General features: G+C 44.9%; 1 protein-coding gene across 8 annotated transcripts in view; it reads right to left on the reverse strand.

Annotated features, from left to right (window-relative positions):
- Positions 1–4,088: 4,088 nt before the first annotated feature.
- The window catches only part of GTF2I (general transcription factor IIi), an 85,999-nt gene continuing 68,032 nt past the window's right edge, over positions 4,089–22,055 (reverse strand). For 6 of the 8 annotated variants that reach the window (XM_008049189.1, XM_008049186.1, XM_008049188.1 and 3 more), the window contains 12 exons: positions 16,785–16,886; positions 15,500–15,565; positions 15,134–15,317; positions 14,087–14,142; positions 13,325–13,405; positions 12,328–12,411; positions 11,822–12,005; positions 10,001–10,029; positions 7,503–7,544; positions 6,581–6,622; positions 6,029–6,104; positions 4,089–5,233 (listed from right to left, as the gene is read on the reverse strand). In XM_008049189.1, the coding sequence (XP_008047380.1) occupies positions 6,046–6,104; positions 6,581–6,622; positions 7,503–7,544; positions 10,001–10,029; positions 11,822–12,005; positions 12,328–12,411; positions 13,325–13,405; positions 14,087–14,142; positions 15,134–15,317; positions 15,500–15,565; positions 16,785–16,886 (929 nt within the window). In that variant the 3' untranslated portion in view covers positions 4,089–5,233; positions 6,029–6,045. The remainder of the gene's footprint in view (positions 5,234–6,028; positions 6,105–6,580; positions 6,623–7,502; positions 7,545–10,000; positions 10,030–11,821; positions 12,006–12,327; positions 12,412–13,324; positions 13,406–14,086; positions 14,143–15,133; positions 15,318–15,499; positions 15,566–16,784; positions 16,887–22,055) is intronic. The other 2 variants (XM_021708104.1, XM_021708105.1) reach the window with 2 other exon arrangements.

The raw sequence follows: 22,055 nt of genomic DNA on the forward strand, positions 1-22,055 counted from the left end.
CCCCGAGGTCCCGGGGGCGACCCATTTGGACTTGAAACTCATCCCAGGAAGGAAGAAATCAGGCCCGGGCCCAGTCACGGGGCTGGCTGGCCACTTCCACTCCACCCCGGCCCTGTCGCCAGCCCGGGGCCCACGAGGCTGGGCCCTACACCCCTTAAGGGGAGAGCCGGGTAGCCGGTGGGACACGCGGCTCTGGGCTTGGGCAGGGTCTGTCCACGTGGCCTCCTCAGTCAGGTTTGTTGCTGAGGTCAAGCACCAGCACCGAGCACGCCCCCGTGTCGGCCTGGAGCTCACGTCTGGAAGGCCGAGCACGGGGCTCGAGGCCTGCAGTGGCGACACTCGCCAGGGCTTCTGTGCATGGGTCCCTTGTCCTTTTGGAAATCTGCACTGACTTTCATCACGGGGTGAGCCGAGGGGATTTGGTCATCATCAGGGACAATTTCAGTCTGAATCAGAGAGCCGGAGTCCAAGGTTTCCTTGCAGGATTTATCTCGACCTTCTCTTAAGGCCCTGACATCTGGGGCTGTGGGAGGGAGCCCTGTGCTCGTGCCGTCTCTGCGTCCCTTGCCGGGGCCTCATGGCGCTGCTGAGGGCCTCGGAGGCGGGTCCTTGCGCCCTCATGGAACCCAGGGCACGAGCAGCCTTGAGAGCGTGCAGGACACTGATGCTACACAAAACTCTCCTCGTGCTTCTGAGGAAATCGGGCAGGAAACACCTTGACAAACCGGCATTGCGCCACAGGCCGCTTTCGGTGCTTTCTCGATACTTCCTCAAATAAGCAAGATACCTGTGGTGGGGGCAGGGCAGGTCAGTGGGACCACCCTGGCTCGCTTTATGACCTGGTAGAACTCCAGGGCGAGGAAGCCTCTCTTGGCTTCTGGGGCAGCCAGACGAGGTCCCCCTACCCTTTGTCGTGGACAGACCCCCAGACTCTTCGGGAGGGGCGTTCCCTCTGCCCTCTGAGCCAGGCAAGCTGGCAGGCCGGTGAAGGGCGGCGCGTGGGTGCTCCCTGCTCACAGGTGGAGAGGGCAGGGGAGCCGTGCGGGCAGGTCTGAGGGTCACCACCCTGCCGCGTCACCACGCGGGACTCGGGTCTGAGACGTGCGGAGGCAGTTGCTACGCTGAGTGGCCTGCAGGTCCCTTCCACTCCTAAAGCCCTATCCCCATCACAGGGAAACCGAGGCACCCAGCTCATCTCCAAACACAAAGTCCGGAAACTGGGGCTCCCCCGTAGGAAGAAGGGAATTTCCAGTGCGTGCCTGTTTGTGCGAGACAAGGCCCACGGCTTGACTAAGACCAGCCGCGCCTGGGGTGCTATGTGGAAACTGAAAACGTCTGGTCATGCAACTTTCCTCTCTGGGCCGGGGGAGGAGACAGCAGAAATAGGGGCCAGAGGATGCTTAAATAACTACCCGACTTCAAGAGGGAAGTGGTGGCCGGCTTCCGACGGCGGGACACCCCTGGGGAGGACCCTAGTCCTGCGTTCGAGTTCCATCCCCAAGCCTCCGAGCAGACGGGGCACCCAATTCCTAACCGGCAGCAGCTCCAAAATCTCACTTTCCATACAGACCACAGATGATGAAACCCATGAGACGGTCAAGGCATCGGAGGACAGGCTGTCAAAAATGACGTGCTTTGGACGGCAGGTGGGACACGCAGATGCAGAGACTTCCGGTCTGCGGGTGAGAACCTGCAGCTTCAGCCGAGTGGGGAGGGGTCGAGTCACTCTGCGGGTGGGAGGGCGGAGGCTGCCCCAGGAACCAAGTTGTGGTCTCCCCACCACCCAAGACCCCCTTGGAGAGGAAGCTGGCACTCCGCACAGCTCCTGCAGGGTTCAGCTCCTTCAGTCCTGGGATAAAGACGCTTCCTGGGCTTCGCTGGCTTTCTGATGGGATTTTGCTCCATGCAACAGCTGTCCAGAAGCGAAGTTTGGAGCTGGTCTTCAAGCTTTTGTTCTGAGGCATTCTGCCACATTTCCGGGGAAAGTAGTTCTGCTTGAATCGCTACAGACTCAGGAAGTTGTCTCAGAAACAGCGCGGTAGACGTGCTGAGACCTAGTTCCTCATCTTGCTTTTCAACCTAGACTTCGGTGCTGGCCATGAAGACCTTAGTGGGCAAGTCTGACCTTCCCTCCATCCTCTGAAGGATCGTGCTGTTAGCGACTGCCTTCGATGAATGCGCAGCTTGTTCATTAGCACAGGCAGTAGGTAAGGTCACTTCCGGAACGCTGCTCCACTAGGCTCTGATTTAGGAAGCCAGGGTCTCGCTGCCACCCATTTTCAGACAGGCCTGTGACCTTGAGCCAGGGCCCATAATGCCACCGCAGGGAAGGAGTCCGTTTGATAAGGCAGTCACCCTCTCAGGAAACAATGCTGTTCTAAGAATAAGCTTTACTAGAGAAAGCTGACCAAGGGACGCAGACTGAAAACACATTCAAGTTTCAAGGAGTCTACCAGAATGACCAATTCTACCTCAGTGCTCCAGAACAGACACAGCGATGCCAACCGTGCGCGAGGTGAAACCTCAGATATTTGTTGTTCTCTCTTCTTCAGCATGACTGGAAGGAATCAGGCTTGCTGACTTTGGAGGAAATGAACGGGACTGGGGAGTGTTTCTTTTTTTTTTTGAGTTGGCGTCTCACTCTGTCGCCCAGACTGGAGTGCAGTGGCCGCTCCTGGTCACCGCAGCCTTGACCTGCTGGGCTCCGGCGATCCTTCCGCCTCAGCCTTCCAAGTAGCTGGAACCACAGGTGCGCGCTACCACGCCTGGCTAATTTTTTGATTTATTGTAGAGATGAGGTCTTGCCAGGTTGCCCAGGCGGGTCTCGAACCTGCGGACTCAGGCAATCCACTCACCTCAGCCTCCCAAACGCTGGAATTACAGGCTGAGCCACTGAGCCCCGCTGAGAGTGTTTCTTAAACCTTTACTTTATCTCGAGGAAGATGGAGGAGTCTGAGTCTGATGTTTCCCAGACCAACAAACGGATCCATTTAGCAGAACTGACTTTTTTTTTTGGGGGGGGGAGTCGAAGTCTCATTCTGTCGCCCAGGCTGGAGTGCAGTGGCCTGCTCATGGCCACCAGAGCCTCGACCTGCTGGGCTCAGGCCATCCTTCCGCCTCAGCTTTCCAAATACCTGGAACTACAGGCACATGCTGCCACACCCCAGGTAATTTTTGGATTTATTGTAGAGATGAGGTCTTGCCAAGTTGCCCAGCTGGTCTCCAACCCCTGGGCTCAGGCAGTCCTCTCGCCTCTGCCTCCCAAAAGTGCTAGGATTACAGGCTTGAGCCACCGTGCCCGGCCAGAACTGACACTTTAAAGAAATGCTCTTTTCCCCTAGAGAGACCAGGTCATACTATGCTGTCCGGGCTGGATTCAAACTCCTGGGCTCAAATGATCCTCCCGCCTGAGCCCCCTGAGTAGCTGGAAGAACCGTACGTGTCACTGTACCAGCTTATGTATGCGTGTATGTATAAAACGAAAACATGTAAATATACACACGGAATTCTGATAATGGATAGAAACACAGATCTCCTTGGCAAGCCTCTGACCTCACAAATGCGTGTTAAAACAAGAACTCAGTAAGGAGTTCTTGGAAAGAGATGAACTCTTTTTGAAGGCAGCCTTGGGATGGCTCCAATGCTCCAGGAGCTGGGCCGGGAAGTGTGGCTGGGTGGCATGGCAGTGCACGTTTTAAGGAAGCAGAACCGTGACATTCCACAAGGGCAGCTGTCCCTCCTGGCGTTGGGGGGGCTCGACTTTCCCTGAGACGCCTGGTGGGGAACACGAGGGGCAGCGGGCTGTGCTCGGGCAGAGGAAGTTGGGGGGGAGAGGTGGGAGGGGCTTCTGCCTGGGCTCTGTGGGGGAGGGCTCGGACCTCAAAGTGCGCGGTGACGTCAGCTGCCCTACCTCCCCAGACGAAAGGCGGGACAGCAGGCCTGCTGGGGAGCCCCGACGATGGCGTCCCCTCGAGGCACAGCCGACTCCGGGCAGCCCCGAGCCAGCCCTCGTGGGGTGTCCCGCCAACCCATGAACCACCCACCGTTTCCCCAAACACCACCAGGAAGACACCGTGGAAAGAAATGAATTCGTGTGTGAAAGGCATGGATGGATTTTATTTATTACCCTATATCTACAGTTTAATTTGAGGTAAAATAGAAGCAACACATAAAAATGCCTATTTCTGCTACCATGTAATATAATTCTCCATTGTGAATATTGTGATAAAGCTAATGGAAACTCTATGCCATCACATACTCTAGCTTTCATATAGCTGGTATTTTACAACTCTTATTGTCTGTGAAATCTCAACACATGTACGACTCTCCTACGAGCGGCGCAGAGCGTCAGAGGGTGTGCGGCGTCACCTTACCGACCCTCACTCCCCAGCTGGTGCCTCCATGTCACAGGACGCAGCAGGAAAGAATGCAGGCGATGGTAACCCCTGGAGACTGCACCAAGCTGGAACCGTGTTCCAAAGAGCTCCAGTCCACGACAGGTTACACGATGGCAAGGCTTTAGCGTCGCCTAGCTTCCCAAGTGTGCACACCTGGTCTTCAACTCTGGTACACCATGCATTGTATTGGAACAAAAAACAAGAGTGGAAGAGGTTCTCTGTATTTCGTCTAGAATTCACACGCTCAGATACTGACCTCTGACTGTTAGGCGATCCAGATGTTTTTTCTTTTAATTATGATTTAAAAAAAACACATGAACCATGAGAGACAGCTTAGGAAAAGGTTTAGTCAAATATACAGATACTAAATGTTCACTCAGTCGTTAAGGAGAGCCGTGAACATTTAAATGATCATTTAAATGATTTTTCAAATAGAAAAACTAAAGAACTGGACTATCACGGGAAGTTTCTTCACTGCAGAAGCTGAGACGTTCCAGTAGGAGGTATCTTCTCTCGAGTGGAAAATAAACGCCACAGCTGGAGGCTCTGCTGAATATGTGAAAAATCTGGGGAGAGTCACCCCTGTCATGTTCCCTGTCGTCTTTCCAGCACTGCTGTAAAATCCTTATAACACATTCCAAAGTAAACCAGCCATTCCAAATCTACAGTCACTCTGCTCTTTAATTCAATTCACAGAACTGCTGAAAAAGTAGACATTTCTATCTAAAAGTAGAAAAAAAGGTTTGTATAGAAGGTATTTCTGTTATACAAGTATATTACACAGCTTGGGGTAGTAACGGGTCCGAAAAGCTCTTCTCAACCACTGAAACTTTAAGCTACAACAGGAGAGAAAACAAACAAGCAAGCAAACAGGTTAACCTGATGACAGGAATTTAACATTTGCAAATATCACAACTTAACTTGCAGATGCTGGTCACAACTACCTGGGTTCAAATGCACTCATAAAATGACGTGAAACTTTAGGCCCACGAATTGACAGAGTAAGGCAAATTCCACTATAACAAAAGTCTCCGCATGAAAAAACCCATCATCACGGTACAGTCAGGTCAGAGCCCACTGATGTCAAGCTACTCGTCACTGTCATGAGGACATGAACCAGCTGAGGCTTGGGAAGCACAAAAGGACATGGGATCAAGATGTGCTGATTCTTGGTCTAAAGCTACTCTTGTTAATCACTTGGTCAGGTCTAAGAAATCTGGAAGAACAAAATCAGACTTGTAGCTCGATTACGCAAAGTGAACAATGAATTTGCAGCTCAGTCAGACTCGCAAATACTATGATTATTCAGGGAAAAAAATCAGCCTAATGGCACTGACTCAGAGGGACTTCCAATGATGAGCGCAAGGTTTGCTCTACAGATGAAAAACAAAACATTTCTTTTTAAGGCAAAAGTGCTTTTATATCTTTGACTAAGACATATATTGATTCAAGGAAAATCTGCTTGAACCTGCCAGCTCAAACCATCTAGTAAGGCTTATACTCGAATCCCGCAGCCCCTGAAGGCAGGGCCACCACCTTATGGCTAAAGTAGGGAAATCACATGAGCTAATGAATACGGGGTGGGTTCAGATGGACACCACATGGCATCCCTGACACAGAAGCTGATTTACCCTAGGAGGGAAGAGGTCTACCACGTGGGGTCTGGCTCTTGCTTGATCTGAGAGCTTCCATCCGTCTCTTTTATTTCTATCAACAGAAACAAAATAGTACCAATTAATCGCACTATTCATGCAAACCTGCTCAATTATAAATCCATTCCTACCACGCTATTTACTAAGGTGTGGTTTAATAAGAATTACAAGATACTGAAAATGAAACATTTTCAGAGACAATGTTTTTTTAACAACAAATTCTGAATTCTGTTATGTAGTTTCAAAGTAACAGCCATCTTAACACGTCTATGTACTTAAAGGATGTGTACTATCTAGGCTGGTGGCCATTCAACTGACAGTCAAGCAGAATTCACCAGGTCATCTGGGGAAAGCGGAGGGAAAGAAGCCATGAGTCATCTGCAAACTGCATCAAACTACAAACCAAGTGCATTCGGAAACAAGAGAACAAAATCACCACATGGTTCTAGTGAAACTGTTTTAAAACCACCATCCTTTTTCTGAACAGAAGTCTTAAGGAACTTGATTTTCACAGCTGGACTACCCTTTTACCTTCTGTTGCTGGAACCTCCAACTGGCTCGGTTCAGCTGATTCTAAAGAGAAACACACAGGGATTTATTTTCGCAGTTTGCTTTGAATTATTTAAAGACTAGGAGAAAGAAGAGTGCAGAAAGCCCTCCAGACTCTGTACACAAAGCACAAGTCCTAGGCACAGTCTTAAGAGTAAACACACAATTACCCAAGTGGACTTTCGAATTTCTCCTTTGCGGAAATGTGTTACAAGTTCACATCTACAGCTGAAGTCTTAATTAACAATCTTAACACTGCTCTACCACGAAAGCAGGAAATTCCTTCTTTTTGTTTGTTTGTTTGTTTGTTTGTTTTGAGTTGGAGTCTCACTCTGTCGCCCAGACTGGAGTGCAGTGGCCGCTCCCGGCCACCGCAGCCTCGACCTGCTGGGCTCCGGCGAGCCGTCCGCCTCAGCCTTCCACGTAGCTGGAACTACAGGCACGCGCTACCACGCCCGGCTGATTTTTTTTTGATTTATTGTAGAGATGAGGTCTCGCGACCCAGGCAGGTCTTGAACCCGTGGGCTCAGCCAATCCACTCACCTCAGCCTCCCAAAGGCACGGTGTTACAGGCTGAGCCACCGAGCCCGTCTAGACCAACTTCTTACTCTGACATTTCATTCTGTGCCATCAATCTTGGGATTCCTGACATTAAGCCCAATCTGGGTGAGTGGGTTCAAATGGAGTGCAGCCTCAGTCAGGACCTACAGCTAAAACGTGTGTCTATACCGGCTTTCGAACACAGGAGTTTGCTTGAAAAAGACTAGGTAGGTGTGCACTGTGTAACTGAGTCAGTCCCCTTAGAGGCAGGCAACTGTAAGCATGTGAGGCCTCACAATGACATGTGATCAGCTCCTTGTCAGACAAGCAAGAATATTTCTACGTTTTACGCAGCTTCACTGACCTTGTATCACGGGGCCTTCTGACTCATTCTGATCAACCAGCTCTGAAAACAAAGCAGATTAGTTTAAGTAATAATCTAATGATATGCTGTTACACATAAAGAGCATTTTAATATACACTTGCTATTCTGAGGTCCCAACTTTGCATAACAGGCATTATCTTCCTTATGATGAGAAGGGAACACACATTAAGAGTTCTGGTGTATGTCCATCAAAATCACCAACTTTAGTAATTACCGTAAAATGTTATCACACACTATTGCACAAGAATGAGAGTAAAATTGAACATTTAAAACATAACTTTAGGGGGCAAATAGGCTTAAAACATAACATCCCAGCTGGGCACGGTGGCTCACACTTATAATCCCAGCACTTTGGGAGGCGGAGGCAAGAAGATTGCCTGAGTCCACAGGTTCGAGACCCGCCTGGGCAACATGGCGAGACCTCGTCTCTACAATAAATCAAAATGAGCCGGGTGTAGTGGTGCACACCTGTAGTTCCAGCTACTTGGAAGGCTGAGGCGGAAGGGTTGCCTGTGCCCAGCAGGTCAAGGCTGTGGTGGCCATGAGCGTGCCACTGCACTCCAGCCTGGGCGACAGAGTGGGACTCCGATTCAAAAATTAAAAAATACATCAATAAAATAAAACATTCCTTGGAAACAAAATATACATCAGACAGATAAAAGCAGGATTGATTTTAAAAGATTAAAAAAATGTACCAGGTGTCTTTTCATACTGTGATCAAAGCTAAATGCAAAAATAATTCAAACTCTACAAAACATCTCTTTAATTATTATCATCACCAGATCCTAACACACTTGCCAAGACAGAGGGTATTCTAAACATAGAGTCTATAAAAAAATGAGCTCATGGTTTGTGGTACAATTAAATGAATACATTTTGTGATAAAGTGAAACTCAGAGCTTGGTGGCAGAAGACCCATAACTAAATCCACGACACTGAAGAGGGAATGAGGGTCAAAGACGATGGTCAACAGCGTGAAGTGGACAGGAACAGCACAGAGGAGCAGGTAAAATAACAACAAAGCTTCCTGATCCACGGGGCAAATCAAGGGTTCATGTGGCTCTGACGATCCTGGTTACTGAAGAGAGCTAAGCAAGACACCGAAGTGCCTTATGCTTCCAATGAGTAAACTACAAAACTGATTGGTGTTAGTTGTTTTTGGAGTTGGAGTCTCACTCTGTCGCCCGGGCTTCAGAGCAGTGGCACACTCACAGCCACTGCAGCCTTGACCTGCTGGGCTCAGGCAGCCCTTTTGCCTCAGCCTTCCAAGTAGCTGGAATTACAGGCGTGCACCACCACATCCAGCTACTTTTTTTATTGATTGTAGAGATGAGGTCTCGCTAAATTGCCCAGGTCGGACTCAAACCGAGGGCTCAGGTAATCCTCTCACTTCAACCTCCCAAAGTGCTGGGATTATAGGCGTGAGCCACCACACCCAGCCTAGGTGATTTTAAAGAGTTAAAACACTAACTCTAATAAGAAAAGACTGAAATGCTAAAGGTATTAGAGAAAGATGATTCTCACTTTTATAAATTTAAACAGTAAGCTAATAGAGCACCACAAAACATACTACAAAATTAGGATTTGCTCAAAATGCTATTTAAAATGACATAAACATTAGGGAACCGGGACACTTCTATTGGTGTGAGACACCAAGCTGTAATGCCGACAGTCGCAATCTAAAGCACACTAAATGACTGACTTTGTCATTTTCAAGCACGGTTGTTATACAATAGAATAATACTAGTCATAAAAACCGTAATAAACATAGGCTGCATTTGTTGAGCACATACTTGGCCAGATAATGTTCTAGGTCAGAGGTCTGCTACCTTTTTTTCCACAGAGCCACTCACTAAACACTTTAGATTTTGCAGGTGACACAGTCTGTTACAACCTTTCAATTCTGCCGTACTCAAATGGATACGACGGTGGTCCCAGTAAAATTTTATTTGCAAACACAAGAAGCAGCTTGCTGACACCTGCTTTAGATGCTTTATGCATACCCCAAACCCCCAAAATCGGTACTATTATTTCCACTTTATGCTTGAGTACACTGAGGATAGGAAAAAATCAAGAAATCTGAAGAATCCTCCATCTAGGAAGAGACTGACGTGGCTCACTGCGCACTCAAACAACTATGCTGCATGGTTACTAACATAGGTGAAGCAGCGTAATGCTGGGAAAGCCCAAAACCACGTATACATACGTTAAGAGATGTCTGTCATAATCAGAAGTGTCTGGACGCTGATGGCAACCACTCTGAGCATCTCTTGTAACTGCAGAAGTCAAACGTGGCTTGTATTCATCTTAGTGAATACTATAATTTTAATATAGTTTTTTCCTTTCTTAAAAATGTGCATACATTTTTTGGGCACCCTGTGTATACTCTGTGAGTTAAGTATATGTGCACATGCATATGCACACATATACCCTCAGACCCCAGGAAGAAACAAAAAAAAACTTCATGAAATACTCACGGTTATTAATCACAAGTCCTGGAAACGGTCTAAAGAGAGAAACAAATTGTGTAACAATTTATTTTCACTCTATAGGAATTTACATGCATATTTGTTTATTCAACTAGTAATTAACCTATGGCACTTATGTACTATAATGAGAAATTTTTTTTTTTTTTTTGGAGTTGGAGTTGGAGTCTCACTCTGTCGCCCAGACTGGAGTGCAGTGGCCGCTCCTGGCCACCGCAGCCTCGACCTGCTGGGCTCCGGCGATCCTTCAGCCTCAGCCTTCCACGTAGCTGGAACTACAGGCATACGCTACCACACCCGGCTCATTTTGATTTATTGTAGAGATGAGGTCTTGCCAAGTTGCCCAGGCAGGTCTCGAACCCGCGGGCTCAGGCAATCCACTCACCTCAGCCTCCCAAAGGTGCGGGATTACAGACTGAGCCACCGAGCCTGGATACTTTTTTTTTTTTTTTGAGTTGGAGTCTCACTCTGTCACCCAGACTGGAGTCAGTGGCACGCTCCCGGCCACTGCAGCCTCGACCTGCTGGGCTCCAGTGATCCTTCCTCCTCAGCCTTCCAAGTAGCTGAACTACAGGTGCGCGCTACCATGCCCGGCTGATTTTTGATTAATTGTAGAGATGAGGTCTTGCCAAGTTGCCCAGGCGGGTCTCAAACCCGTGGGCTCAGGCAATCCACTCGCCTCAGCCTCCCAAGGCACGGGATTATAGGCTGAGCCACCGAGCCCAGCTTATAATGAGAAATATTATCCAGGACCTTTTAATCTTATGCTATAGATATATATGCATAACTAATATGGAACACTGTTAGGAAATGTCACACTACAGATATAGGAAAAAGAAAAAAATAGAAACATAGGGAAGGGAATAGAGGAATTCTAGTTAAATGGTCTAATGGAAGGCTTTCTGCCCAGCCCCTGGAAATGAAATGGAGAATGGCCATGGGTTAAGTGAAACAAAAATACGAGATTTTTAGAGTTGGGAGAAGATAAACAAATGAGTAAAAAAACTTCAACAGGGCAATAAATTAGAGATTTCCGAGCACCAGTATTATGGAATTTGTACTAGAGTCAGTGGGAACTTGACTGGGAACTGACTGGGTAGATTTAGTGCCAGCTCAGTTGCTGGGAGCTAGAAGAGAAGCCCAAAGACAACTCAGGATTTCTGCGTAGGTAGATGTCACTTACTGTGACATGCACACATTAATGAATGTGATTCTCATAATGCTGTCAGAGCAATAAGTATAATCATCATTCCTACTCAATGGCCAAGGAGCTGACGCTGTCAAGAGGAACAATTATCCCCTCATCTTACAGACAAGGAAACAGAAGTGACTTGGCTAACCAATGGCTGACTTGGGATCCAATCCCTGTCTGACCGGAAGCCCCAACAGATACCTTAAGACAGAGATATGCAAAATGTTTCTATAAAGTACCAGAGAGGAAATATTCTAGGTTTTGCAGGCCATACTGCCTCTGTCCCACCAACTCAGTGGAATCACCGTGAGGGCAAAGCAGCCACACGTAACATGAAAACTGGACATAACTATGTTTTACTGAGACTATAAAAACAGGCGGCAGGTGGCATTTGGTCCACAGCCCTGGTTTGCCAACCCTTGCCCTAAAAACCAAAGAATTAAAATAATTAGCCGAGGGAGAAGAGAATCTGATGTTATAATAACCAAATAAGTATCTCTATTTGCTTATTTCACTATTTAGTAAGCTTGGTTCTATTGCTACATGGGACTGCGTCTAGAGGATGTCTTGGCCCCACCTTCTCCAGATCTGTTCTTGTGGTGACTACGCAGACCACTTACCTGATGACTGTGAATTTGATAAATTCAGCAGAGTCTAAGATCCTTCTCATGGAGCTGATTTCTAGGTAGCTGGGGGCTTTGAACGACACCCCAGGAGGCATGCCATCAACTACCACACAACCAGGGTTGATTGTGATTTTCCTGTAGGGCACTTTCACAGGGAAACCCATACCAATAGCTTCACCTATAATGACACAAATAGCAAACAAACACAGATTAACCTGGTACCTTAAGAAGTTTTTAGAAAGCACGAGATGAAACTTTATTTAAAGTGTCTCAGCTGTTAACTAAGGTCTTTGTTCACTTTAGACGAACTTAAAGGTGAACCTTAATTTTATTAACTTTGAGACTTATTCGGTGAATTTAGCGAAAGCAAAAACATTGTTAAATTTTAGTTCCTTTTGTGATAGAATTACACCTACCTGACCATCATCTGCTGAACATTATCTCATGAAAATAAATCCCCTTGCTTATTATAAACTGTACTTTGCAAATGCAAAACTTACCAAATTTTCGACTGAAGAGGTCATTCACTTGTTCTCTTAGCTGTCTCGCTTTTTCAACTTTTGAGAGTCTTTCGTTATCATCATCTAAAACAGTTAAGAGGAAACCCAAAACTTAATAGTGTACCTTTTTTTGTGAGAGAGGGAATAGAGGTTTTGCTACGTTGCCTAAGCTGGGCTAGAACTCCTGGGCTCAAATGATCCTCCTGCCTCAGCCTCCCAAGTAGCTGGGACCATAGGCATGCTACAGGCACGGCTCAATAACACACTTTTAATCCCAAGTAAATTTTCAGGAGCTCTGTGGAATGGTTTTAAGCACTTTGCATTTTTGAGCATTTTGAACTATTCAAGTTTGAAATTATTTAAAGTTATCATATCAAATTGAAAATGCTACAAGCTTATTCTTGTTTCGTTTTGCTTTTTTTTGAGTTGGAGTCTCACTCTGTCGCCCAGACTGGAGTGCAGTGGCCGCTCCCGGCTACCGCAGCCTCGACCTGCTGGGCTCCGGCAATCCTTCCACCTCAGCCTTCCGAGTAGCTGGAATTACAGGCGCACGCTACCATGCCCAGCTGATTTTTTGATTTATTGTAGAGATGAGGTCTCGCTGCCCAGGTGGGTCTCGAATCTGCGGGCTCAGGCAATCCACTCACCTCAGCCTCCCAAAGGCACAGGATTAACAGGCTGAGCCACCGAGCCCAGCTAAGCTTATTCTTGGTATAAAGATCTTTAACCGTTGTTTTACACTGATTTTCTTTTTAAGGAACAGACTAGATGTTTGAGTGGTTAAAAGGTTTTAGCCCATGCCAAGTAACTTCCTAGAACTGTAGATAAACTATATTTGGTTCACAACTTCTGCAGGGGTCTGGGAAGGGTACAAGTACCCTAGTGTATTAGAGTTCACAAATGACCAGAGCAAACTCCTCTAGTATGTGTTGGGAAAAGTCTGAAAAAAAAAAAAGTAAGTGACTCACAAACCATGACAGAGTCAGAGAAATCATACCTGGAATTGTCACCTGAATGATGTTAAGATCTTCAACACCTGATGCAGTAGTATTAACACTGGGTGATGAATTTATTTTTCCTTAAAATACAAATTTAAAATCAGAGTTTGAAGAAAACATGGTCAAAATCTTCTCTAACAATCAAGCTGCAAGAGACAGTATCTTATCTCAAGCTTGTTCGGGGTTGCTTCTTTTCATGCTGTCTTATCATTTCAATAAGACTGTTTTCCAGATTTTCTCCTCCTGGTGGTGCTTAGTAGAGCATCACACACATCGAGACACTCAATTATTAAAGAACTAAAAATCCTTTTTTTTTTTTTTTTTTTTTTTTTTGAGTTGGAGTCTCACTCTGTCGCCCAGACTGGAGTGCAGTGGCACGCTTCCAGCCACCGCAGCCTCGACCTGCTGGGCTCCAGCAATCCTTCCGCCTCACCCTTCCAAGTCACTGGAACTACAGACGTGCGTTACCACACCCTGGCTAATTTTTTGATTTATTGTAGAGATGAGGTCTTGCCAAGTTACCCAGGCGGGTCTGGAACCCACGGGCTCAGGCAATCCACTCACCTCGGCCTCCCAAAGCGCGGGATTACAGGCTGAGCCACTGAGCCCGGCAGAACTAAAAATCTTAAGATAGTTAAAATCTCCATTTATTTCATGAGTTTTGCTGGTTTCATCTCAACAGTCACTCTAAGCAATTTTTTACAAGTCACTGCTGCAAGATGCATATCTAACAGTACACTGTCTAGAGGGAGGACACTCACTTGGAGGGCTCTTGGAGGAGGTGCTCTCCTTAATTGCTGTCTCAAACATTTCCGGCCTACAAGAGAAAAATCATGTGCTAATCAAATGGTAAAACTCCGACATTTAAATTTCAATGAGCAAAAGATTTAAAAACCAGTAACTCTGTATAATTAAAGAACAGAAATAACATGGTTATCTAAAAGACCACATCCAAAAAGACAAACTATAACTGTGATATGAACATCCACCCTTTTCTCCTCTTTGATCCCACCTTGTCCCATACCTGTTTTATTGGCATTTCTTCCCAAGGTTAGAATATATCCTGAAAAGAATCAATGCCAGATTTGAGAATGGAAACAGAAAATGCCCCATGTCCACAGCAGGGAAACTCAAGACAGGTTATAAAACCAGGGTCACTCCGGAAGCAGAAGCAGAGGACTTACAGGTTATAAAACCAGGGTCACTCCGGAAGCAGAAGCAGAGGACTTAGCTGCTGCCAAACCTCCACAGACCTGACCCAAAGTACAAAAGGTTGCCATGCATGGCAACGCCAGTTTTATTTGAAGCAACATTTTTGCACCCCAGGATGACCCCAAATTACGCCTTAAGCCAAGTTAATAAACCTAAAATTCATTTCAATTAACTTCAAATAATTATTCAGCATTAGTCTATATTTCAAAGTTCCAATTATTCCCATCTATTTCTATTGCTAGACTAATACATAGATATTCAAGCAAACACAGGAGATATGAAAAATATTCTACAAGTTGGAGAAATAAAGAATTTTGGAAAACTGAGCCACCACTTAGATTCTGGCAGCATCAACTGGTGATAATATGGCCTTGGGTGGATTAAACCACAAAATGTTATCTCGCTGGTGTGCTAGAGTCCTCCTTCCCTTCTAGTAATTGATTAAGAAAAATTTAAAACATATACAAAAATACAGCTTAAAGAAGAGCCTTTGTGACGCTAGGGCTAATTTAGTCGTGCTATAAATGTGAACCCATGCAACTGCTTCCCGGTGTCTGACGGGATCAACTCAGTGCTGTTTCATCTAATTTACTTACTTTTTAATGATGAACTTAATTTTGGCTTTGTTTCTGAGTATTTTCTCCAGCCTTGGAATGCCAAAAGTGGATGGTCTTCGGAATGGCACACCCTCAGGTAAGCCTTCCACGTAAAAGTCTTCTGGGAAAGATTCAAATAATGCAAACGGCACCTTCACAGCTTGTTTAAGGCCAAGAGCTTCACCTGTAAAATGCCCACATGCAAACAAAACAAAACAGAGGAGAGATGATAAAATTCAAGCCTGAAAACTCACACATTTCCAATGATAGTAATATTCAAATATCCAATATTTTACTCTGTTCCCTTTATTCTATTTACAAAAAGTTACTTCATACTTCAATAATGATACCTCAAAATAAACTTACCACACTTTTCATTAAAAAGATTTTCAACCTTCTGTTTTAGGTCTGTGATTTTGGCATTCCAGGCCTCTGCAATATAAAACAAGAGATAGCTAAATCGCAGTATTTACCAATACACAGTCACAGGCAGGAATTTTTCATCTTATTTTATTGTGCATCCTTAAGAACTATGACACTAAAAATGCGTAAGTTTTTACCACTACCATGTCTTGGCAACTAATCCAAACCTGATACATACTTAACTGTTTTATCATATTACTAATACAATGTCTACAAATAAATGGCAGGCTGAAATAAAAACAAATAAAAACTGATTGGCCGGGCTCGGTGGCTCAGCCTGTAATCCCAGCGCTTTGGGAGGCTGAGGCAAGTGGATTGCCTGAGCTCAGGGGTTCAAGACCAGCCCGGACAACTTGGTGAGACTTCGTCTCTACAATAAATAAAAAATTAGCCGGACGTGGTAGCACATGCCTGAAGTTCCAGCTACCTGGAAAGCTGAGGCAGAAGGATCGCCGGAGCCCAACAGGTCAATGCTAGGGTAGCCGTGAGCATGCCACTGCACTCCAGCCTGGGCAATGGAGTGAGACTCCAATACCCCCCCTAAAAAAAAACCCCAAAAAACTGAACCCCTACCACCAAATCATGGTGTCCACTGTATGCCAGGTACTGTTCTAAGTACTGTAAATGACTTATTTATAATTCTCATAATAACCCTATGATGCAGAAAGTAATCACCATTTTTGCACATAAGGAAACCAAGGCACAGAGATTTAACTTTCCCAAGACCACAGACTTATCAAGCAGATTCATCAGACTTGAACTCCGGCAGTCTGGCTCTACAGCCCATGCCTTTAATATTTGACATATAGTGATTTATCAAATAAAAAATTCACCCAAGCCGGGCTTGGTGGCTCAGCCTGTAATCCCGCGCCTTTGGGAGGCTGAGGTGAGTGGATTGCCTGAGCCCGCGGGTTCGAGACCCGCCTGGGCAACTTGACGAGACCTCATCTCTACAATAAATCAAAAATTAGCCGGGCGTGGTAGCGCACGCCTGTAGTTCCAGCTACTCGGAAGGCTGAGGCGGAAGGATCGCCGGAGCCCAGCAGGTCGAGGCTGCGGTGGCCGGGAGCGGTCACTGCACTCCAGTCTGGGTGACAGAGTGAGACTTCAACTCAAAAATAAATAAATAAATACATAATAAATAAATAAATAAATTCACCTGGTAAAATAAAGCATCATTATATTATTTAAAACGATTAAATGAAGAAAAACAAAAATGCATATTTACCAAAGGAAAATTCTCTTCCCCGAGGCTTGAAGGGAACATTAGAACCATTAGTCTGGGTAGGGGTTCGAACAGCTGAGGTTTGAGGATTGTTGTTATTAGGGCCTAAAGAAGAATTAAAAAAAAATAATAATCAACACATATTTAATTACGCTGAAGCACTGCTTGTAGTTTCTCTAGGATAAAATCTTTATCTTCAACCCGTGCTGGAAAACAAAGCTAAATTCAAATTAAAATGGGCATTCCTGCCCTCCATCCATTTTTCTATTTCTACCCCTACAGCCTGGCATTTCCAGACAAAAGGCAGTTAGTTTTCTGGCTGATCTGAGATACTCACAGTCACTTGACACTTTATCATGCCTTTTTGGAGTCATGTCATTTCTGGTTTCCTATGTTTTTCTATCAACTCTCGAACATAAGCACAATTTTAGGCACCGCCATCTCTACTGGAAAGTTTTCCTTTGGATTCTCCAACAGCTCTGACACATCCTTTCTTTGCATTCTTACAAGTTAGAGATGTTAAAGTTTATCAGTTGTTTCCTATTACATGAAAACGAGTGCTAGTTCCATGCATGCATGTAAGTCCCAGACCTTAGCTTTTCTTATGTAGGGATATCTAATATCTGGACAATAAACTTAAAATTTTAACCTAAAAATGATAAAAAGTAAGATACTTTTAAAAGTATGGACCCAAGCCGGGTTTGGTAGCTCAGCCTGTAATCTCGCGCTTTGGGAGGCTGAGGTGAGTGGACTGCCTGAGCCCGCGGGTTCAAGACCCGCCTGGGCAACTTGGCGAGACCTCATCTCTACAACAAATCAAAAAAAATTAGCCGGGCGTGGTAGCACGTGCCTGTAGTTCCAGCTACTTGGAAGGCTGAGGCGGAAGGATCGCCGGAGCCCAGCAGGTCGAGGCTGCCATGGCCAGGAGCGGCCACTGCACTCCAGTCTGGGCGACAGAATGAGACTCCAACTCAAAAACAAACAAACAAACAAACAAACAAAAAGAAGACCACTACTGACTACTGAGAGGATATGAGACAACTGGAATACTCAAGTTCCTGGTAGAGTGTAAAATGGTACAAACAATTTGGAAAACCGTTGGGCAGGTTTTCTCTGGAAGCCAAGAATCCAGCAATTCTATTCCTAAATATCCACCAAGGGGAAGAAAAGCGTACGCTGCATTCCGTGCACACAGGTTCACAGCATCTTTCCTAGTCAAGGACTGAAAATACACAGAAATGTCCATTCACAAGTAAACATATAAACAACACAAGCTGAGCCCGGATCATGAAAGAATACACTGAAATTCAAGAACAGCCAAAGGTGATCTATGGTGGCAAAAAGCAGATGAAGACTTGCCCGTGTCTGGGGCGGGCAAGACTGACTGCTGAGGGACCCGAGAACTTTCCCTGGAGAGATTGTGGGTGTTGACTGAAGTGGTGGTGCAAGTGCAGAAACATTTTTCAAAATTCATCTGTACAAATGAAATGGGTGTGTTCTGCTGTGTAAAAATCAGACCTAAAAAATGTCATTTGAAAAGTCATGAGAAATTCCATTTACAAACACGAGGTATCATTTGAAACTGATTAATACGGTACAAACAAAATATATCACCCCATCACTGACCTCTTGACAAAAAATTTCCCAGAAGAGACACAGCTCTTGGCTAGCTGAAACACCTTAAAATGCTAACAACTATTTTTATGGTGCTTCAGCTGACAGAAATCCAGCTTGGAGTTCATTTACAGCACTGGCTAGGTAACTCAAAGCTAATATAAATCTTTATCTACTGCAGGACAAAGCCTTCCAGTTTAACAATATGAAGTTACTCACCACAAATATGAAGGCAGGTCAAAACTATTCTTCAGTAACGCATCACTGACCTTAACTTTTTCTTTTGAATCAGAAACCAAAACTACAATGGAAAAGTTTAAGTGTACAAAGTGGGAATTTAACTCTAAGATGGTTTTTTTCCCCTCAACTTGAAAACAGACCGTCTGGTATGATAAATGGGTTTACGGCTCAACCTAAAGACCACGTCTACCTCGTATCCCTTGCTTGTTACTCTACTACAAAGCAAGAAATGGTAAGTACTTGCATTTCCATATGAAATTGTTTCAGATAACATATTTGTATTTAATGACTATATCCTAAAAAAGTTAAAAATAAAATTAATAAATACATCCAGAGGCTGGGTACAGTGGCTCATGCCTATAATCCCAGCACTTTGGGAGGCCAAGGTGGGAGGATCGTTTGAGCCCAGGAGTCTGAGACCAACCTGGATAACACAGCAAGAATCTGTCTCTACAAAAAAAAAAAAAAAATAGCCTGACGTGGTGGTATATACCTGTAGCCCCAGCTACTCAGGGGGCTGAGGCTGAAGGATCACCTGAGCCCCGGAGGTTGAGGCTGTGGTGAGCTGTGATCTTGCCATTGCACTCCAGTCTAGGTGACAGAGTATGAGCCTGACTCAAAAAATAAAATAAGATAAAATAAAAGTCCACACAACTTATATATGAATGCTCTTATTAGCATTATTCATAACAGCCAAAAAGTGAAAACAATACAAATGTCCATCAAGTGATGCATGAATAAATAAAATCACACTGGAATGTTACTTATCGATACAAAGGAATGGACATCTATCGTCAGGATGGCTGTTATTTTTTTAAAAACAAAATGATAAGTATTGACAAGAATGCAAAATGGTGCAGTTACTGTGCAAACTGATCTGGCAGTTCCTAAAAAAATTAAACATGGAATTACAAAATGATCCAGCAATCCCATTTCTGGGCACTTACCCAGGAAAACTAACAATAGGGACTAGAACAGATTTTTGTACACCTAAGCTCACAGCATTATTACCCATAGCCAAAAGATAGCGGCCATGGGCTGTGGGTAGGAGAATGAATGAGGGGTCAGTATTTAATGAATATGAAATTTCAGTTGGGGAAGACAAAAAAGTTCTGGAGATAGATGGTGGTGATGGTTGTACAACGATGTGAATGTACTTAATGCCACTGAACTGTGTAACTACAAATGGTTAAAATGATAAATTTTAGGTTATGTATTTTAGTTATAATTTTTTTTAAATGGGGGAAGGGAAGAATAGAATACTGGTACATGTGACAACAGAGAAGAAACTTGAAAACATGATGCTAAATGAAGGAAACCAGACCCAAGGGACCATGTATTACATGAATTTAGTTATATCAGGGTGACATGTTGTATGGTTCTGTACAAAATAATCCAAAATAATGGGGTTTCTTTAGTGGTGATGATTATACATTACTAATATGCTAAACAATGAACTGTGTATTGCTTTTTTTTTAGTTGGAGTCTCACTCTGTCACCCAGGCTGGAGTGTAGTGGCACACTCATGGCCACCCCAGTGTCGACCTGTGGGTTCAGGCGATCCTTCCATCTCAGCCTTCCAGGTAGCAGGAACTACAAGTGTGCTACCATGCCTGGCTAATTTATTGATTTATTGTAGAGATGAGGTTTTGCCAAGTTGCCCATGCTGTTCTCGAACCCACTGGTTCTGGCAATCCTGTCACCTCGGCCTCCCAAAGTGCTAGGAATACAGGCCTTAGCCACCACGCTCAGCCTAAACTGCATATTTTTAATTGGTGAATTTTATGATATGTGAATGACATCTCCATTTTTTTAAAAAAACCACGAATCAAATACTATTCTTATTCCCATTTTACAGATGTGTAAAATGAAGAATAGAGGGTTTAAGTAATTTTCCTAAATCCAGAATCCAGATTTAAGTCCCATCACTTTGGCTACGGGGCCTGAGCTATATTTTATTTTACTATTTTAAATTCTTTTCTTAAGCCAAGAGTCTTAAGAACAACCTTCTAGGAGATTCGAGAAAGATTTCTTGTTTTTCCTAACAAAAGACGCAGCAGGGCTGATGCTCTATTTTCTCTCCCTATGCATGTCCTGCTTGGAGGTGTTATACCAGGAACTCATTGGCTGCCGAGCACCCAGAAAGGAACAATCAGGAGTCCCAGAGAAGCCAGTCTCACCATCTCTGAGCTACAAGCTCAACGTCGGGGAAGTCTACTGGCAGGATTATTTTTATGTGAGAAAAACAGGCAACTCCCTGTTTGTAAAATTATGGCTGGCTGCAATAGAAAACAATCCTAAAGTTAGACCTGGTAACACTACTTTTATAGCCCCAATCCGTTCAACTCATTACATTAGCTATTCATTTCTCTCTGTCCTAACATCTAATTGATAACCAAGAGTTTAAGTTAGGGTAAGGCTTTGCTTTAACAGGAGTAGTGAATGAAAAGTTTAAAAATACAAGTAAGAATAGCTTCCAGAAGTATACCCCCAATGTACCGACTATTATGAATTAATTTATCTTTGAGAAACATGCTCTTCTTTTTTCTTTCTTTCCTTTTTTTTTCTTTGAACCACAGTCTTACTCTGCCATCCAGGCTGGAGTGCAATGGCACACTCAGGCTCCAGCGATCCTTCCACCTCAGCCTTCCAAGCAGCTGGGACTACAGGCAGTCACCACCATTCCCGGCTAACTTTTGATTTATCGTAGAAATGAGGTCTCGCCAAGTTGCCCAGGCTAGTCTTGAACCCATGGGCTCGGGCAGTCCTCTCCCCTCTGTCTCCCAAAGTGCTGGGATTACAGGCTTGAGCCACTGCACCCAGTCTATTTCTTATACTTTATTGACAGTACCTGTAAAAATAGTATGTATTAACTGGCTGTTTCATTTCCCCCCCTGAACTTGCAATGTAATTTTACACCAGAGTTAGAAGGGGAGAAAAAGTGTAGAAGTTGGAGTCTCTCTGCTGGCTGTTGTCCTCTGGGTCTTAAGTCTTTCTCAATGCCCTAAATGTCTTACAGTGAGATCCTCTGCAATTCTCCAGGGCTCACTGACTCACCAGTCTCTGAACTTGTTCTTTGTCTTCACCGTGATCTCTGAGTTCATCCTCCTAGTGAAGTTCGAAGGCCATCACTCCTTCAATTGCTTCCTTCACCAACTTTATTAAGTGAAGACAGCATGGACGAATCACTTTAAGAGTACTACTTCTGGCTGGGTTAGGTGGCTCAGCCTGAGCCCATGAGTTCGAGACCAGCCCGGGCAACTTGGTGAGACCTTATCTCTACAATAAATAAAATAATTAGCCGGGCGTGGTAGCACACGCTGTAGTTCCGGCTACTTGGAAGGCTGAGGTGGAAGGATCGCCTGAGCCCAGCAGGTCGAGGCTGCGGTGGCCGTGATTAACATGCCACTGCACTCCAGC

Source organism: Carlito syrichta, unplaced genomic scaffold, assembly GCF_000164805.1.
Source record: "Carlito syrichta isolate Samal-C Ts95f unplaced genomic scaffold, Tarsius_syrichta-2.0.1 Scaffold130659, whole genome shotgun sequence".
NCBI lineage: Eukaryota > Metazoa > Chordata > Mammalia > Primates > Tarsiidae > Carlito > Carlito syrichta.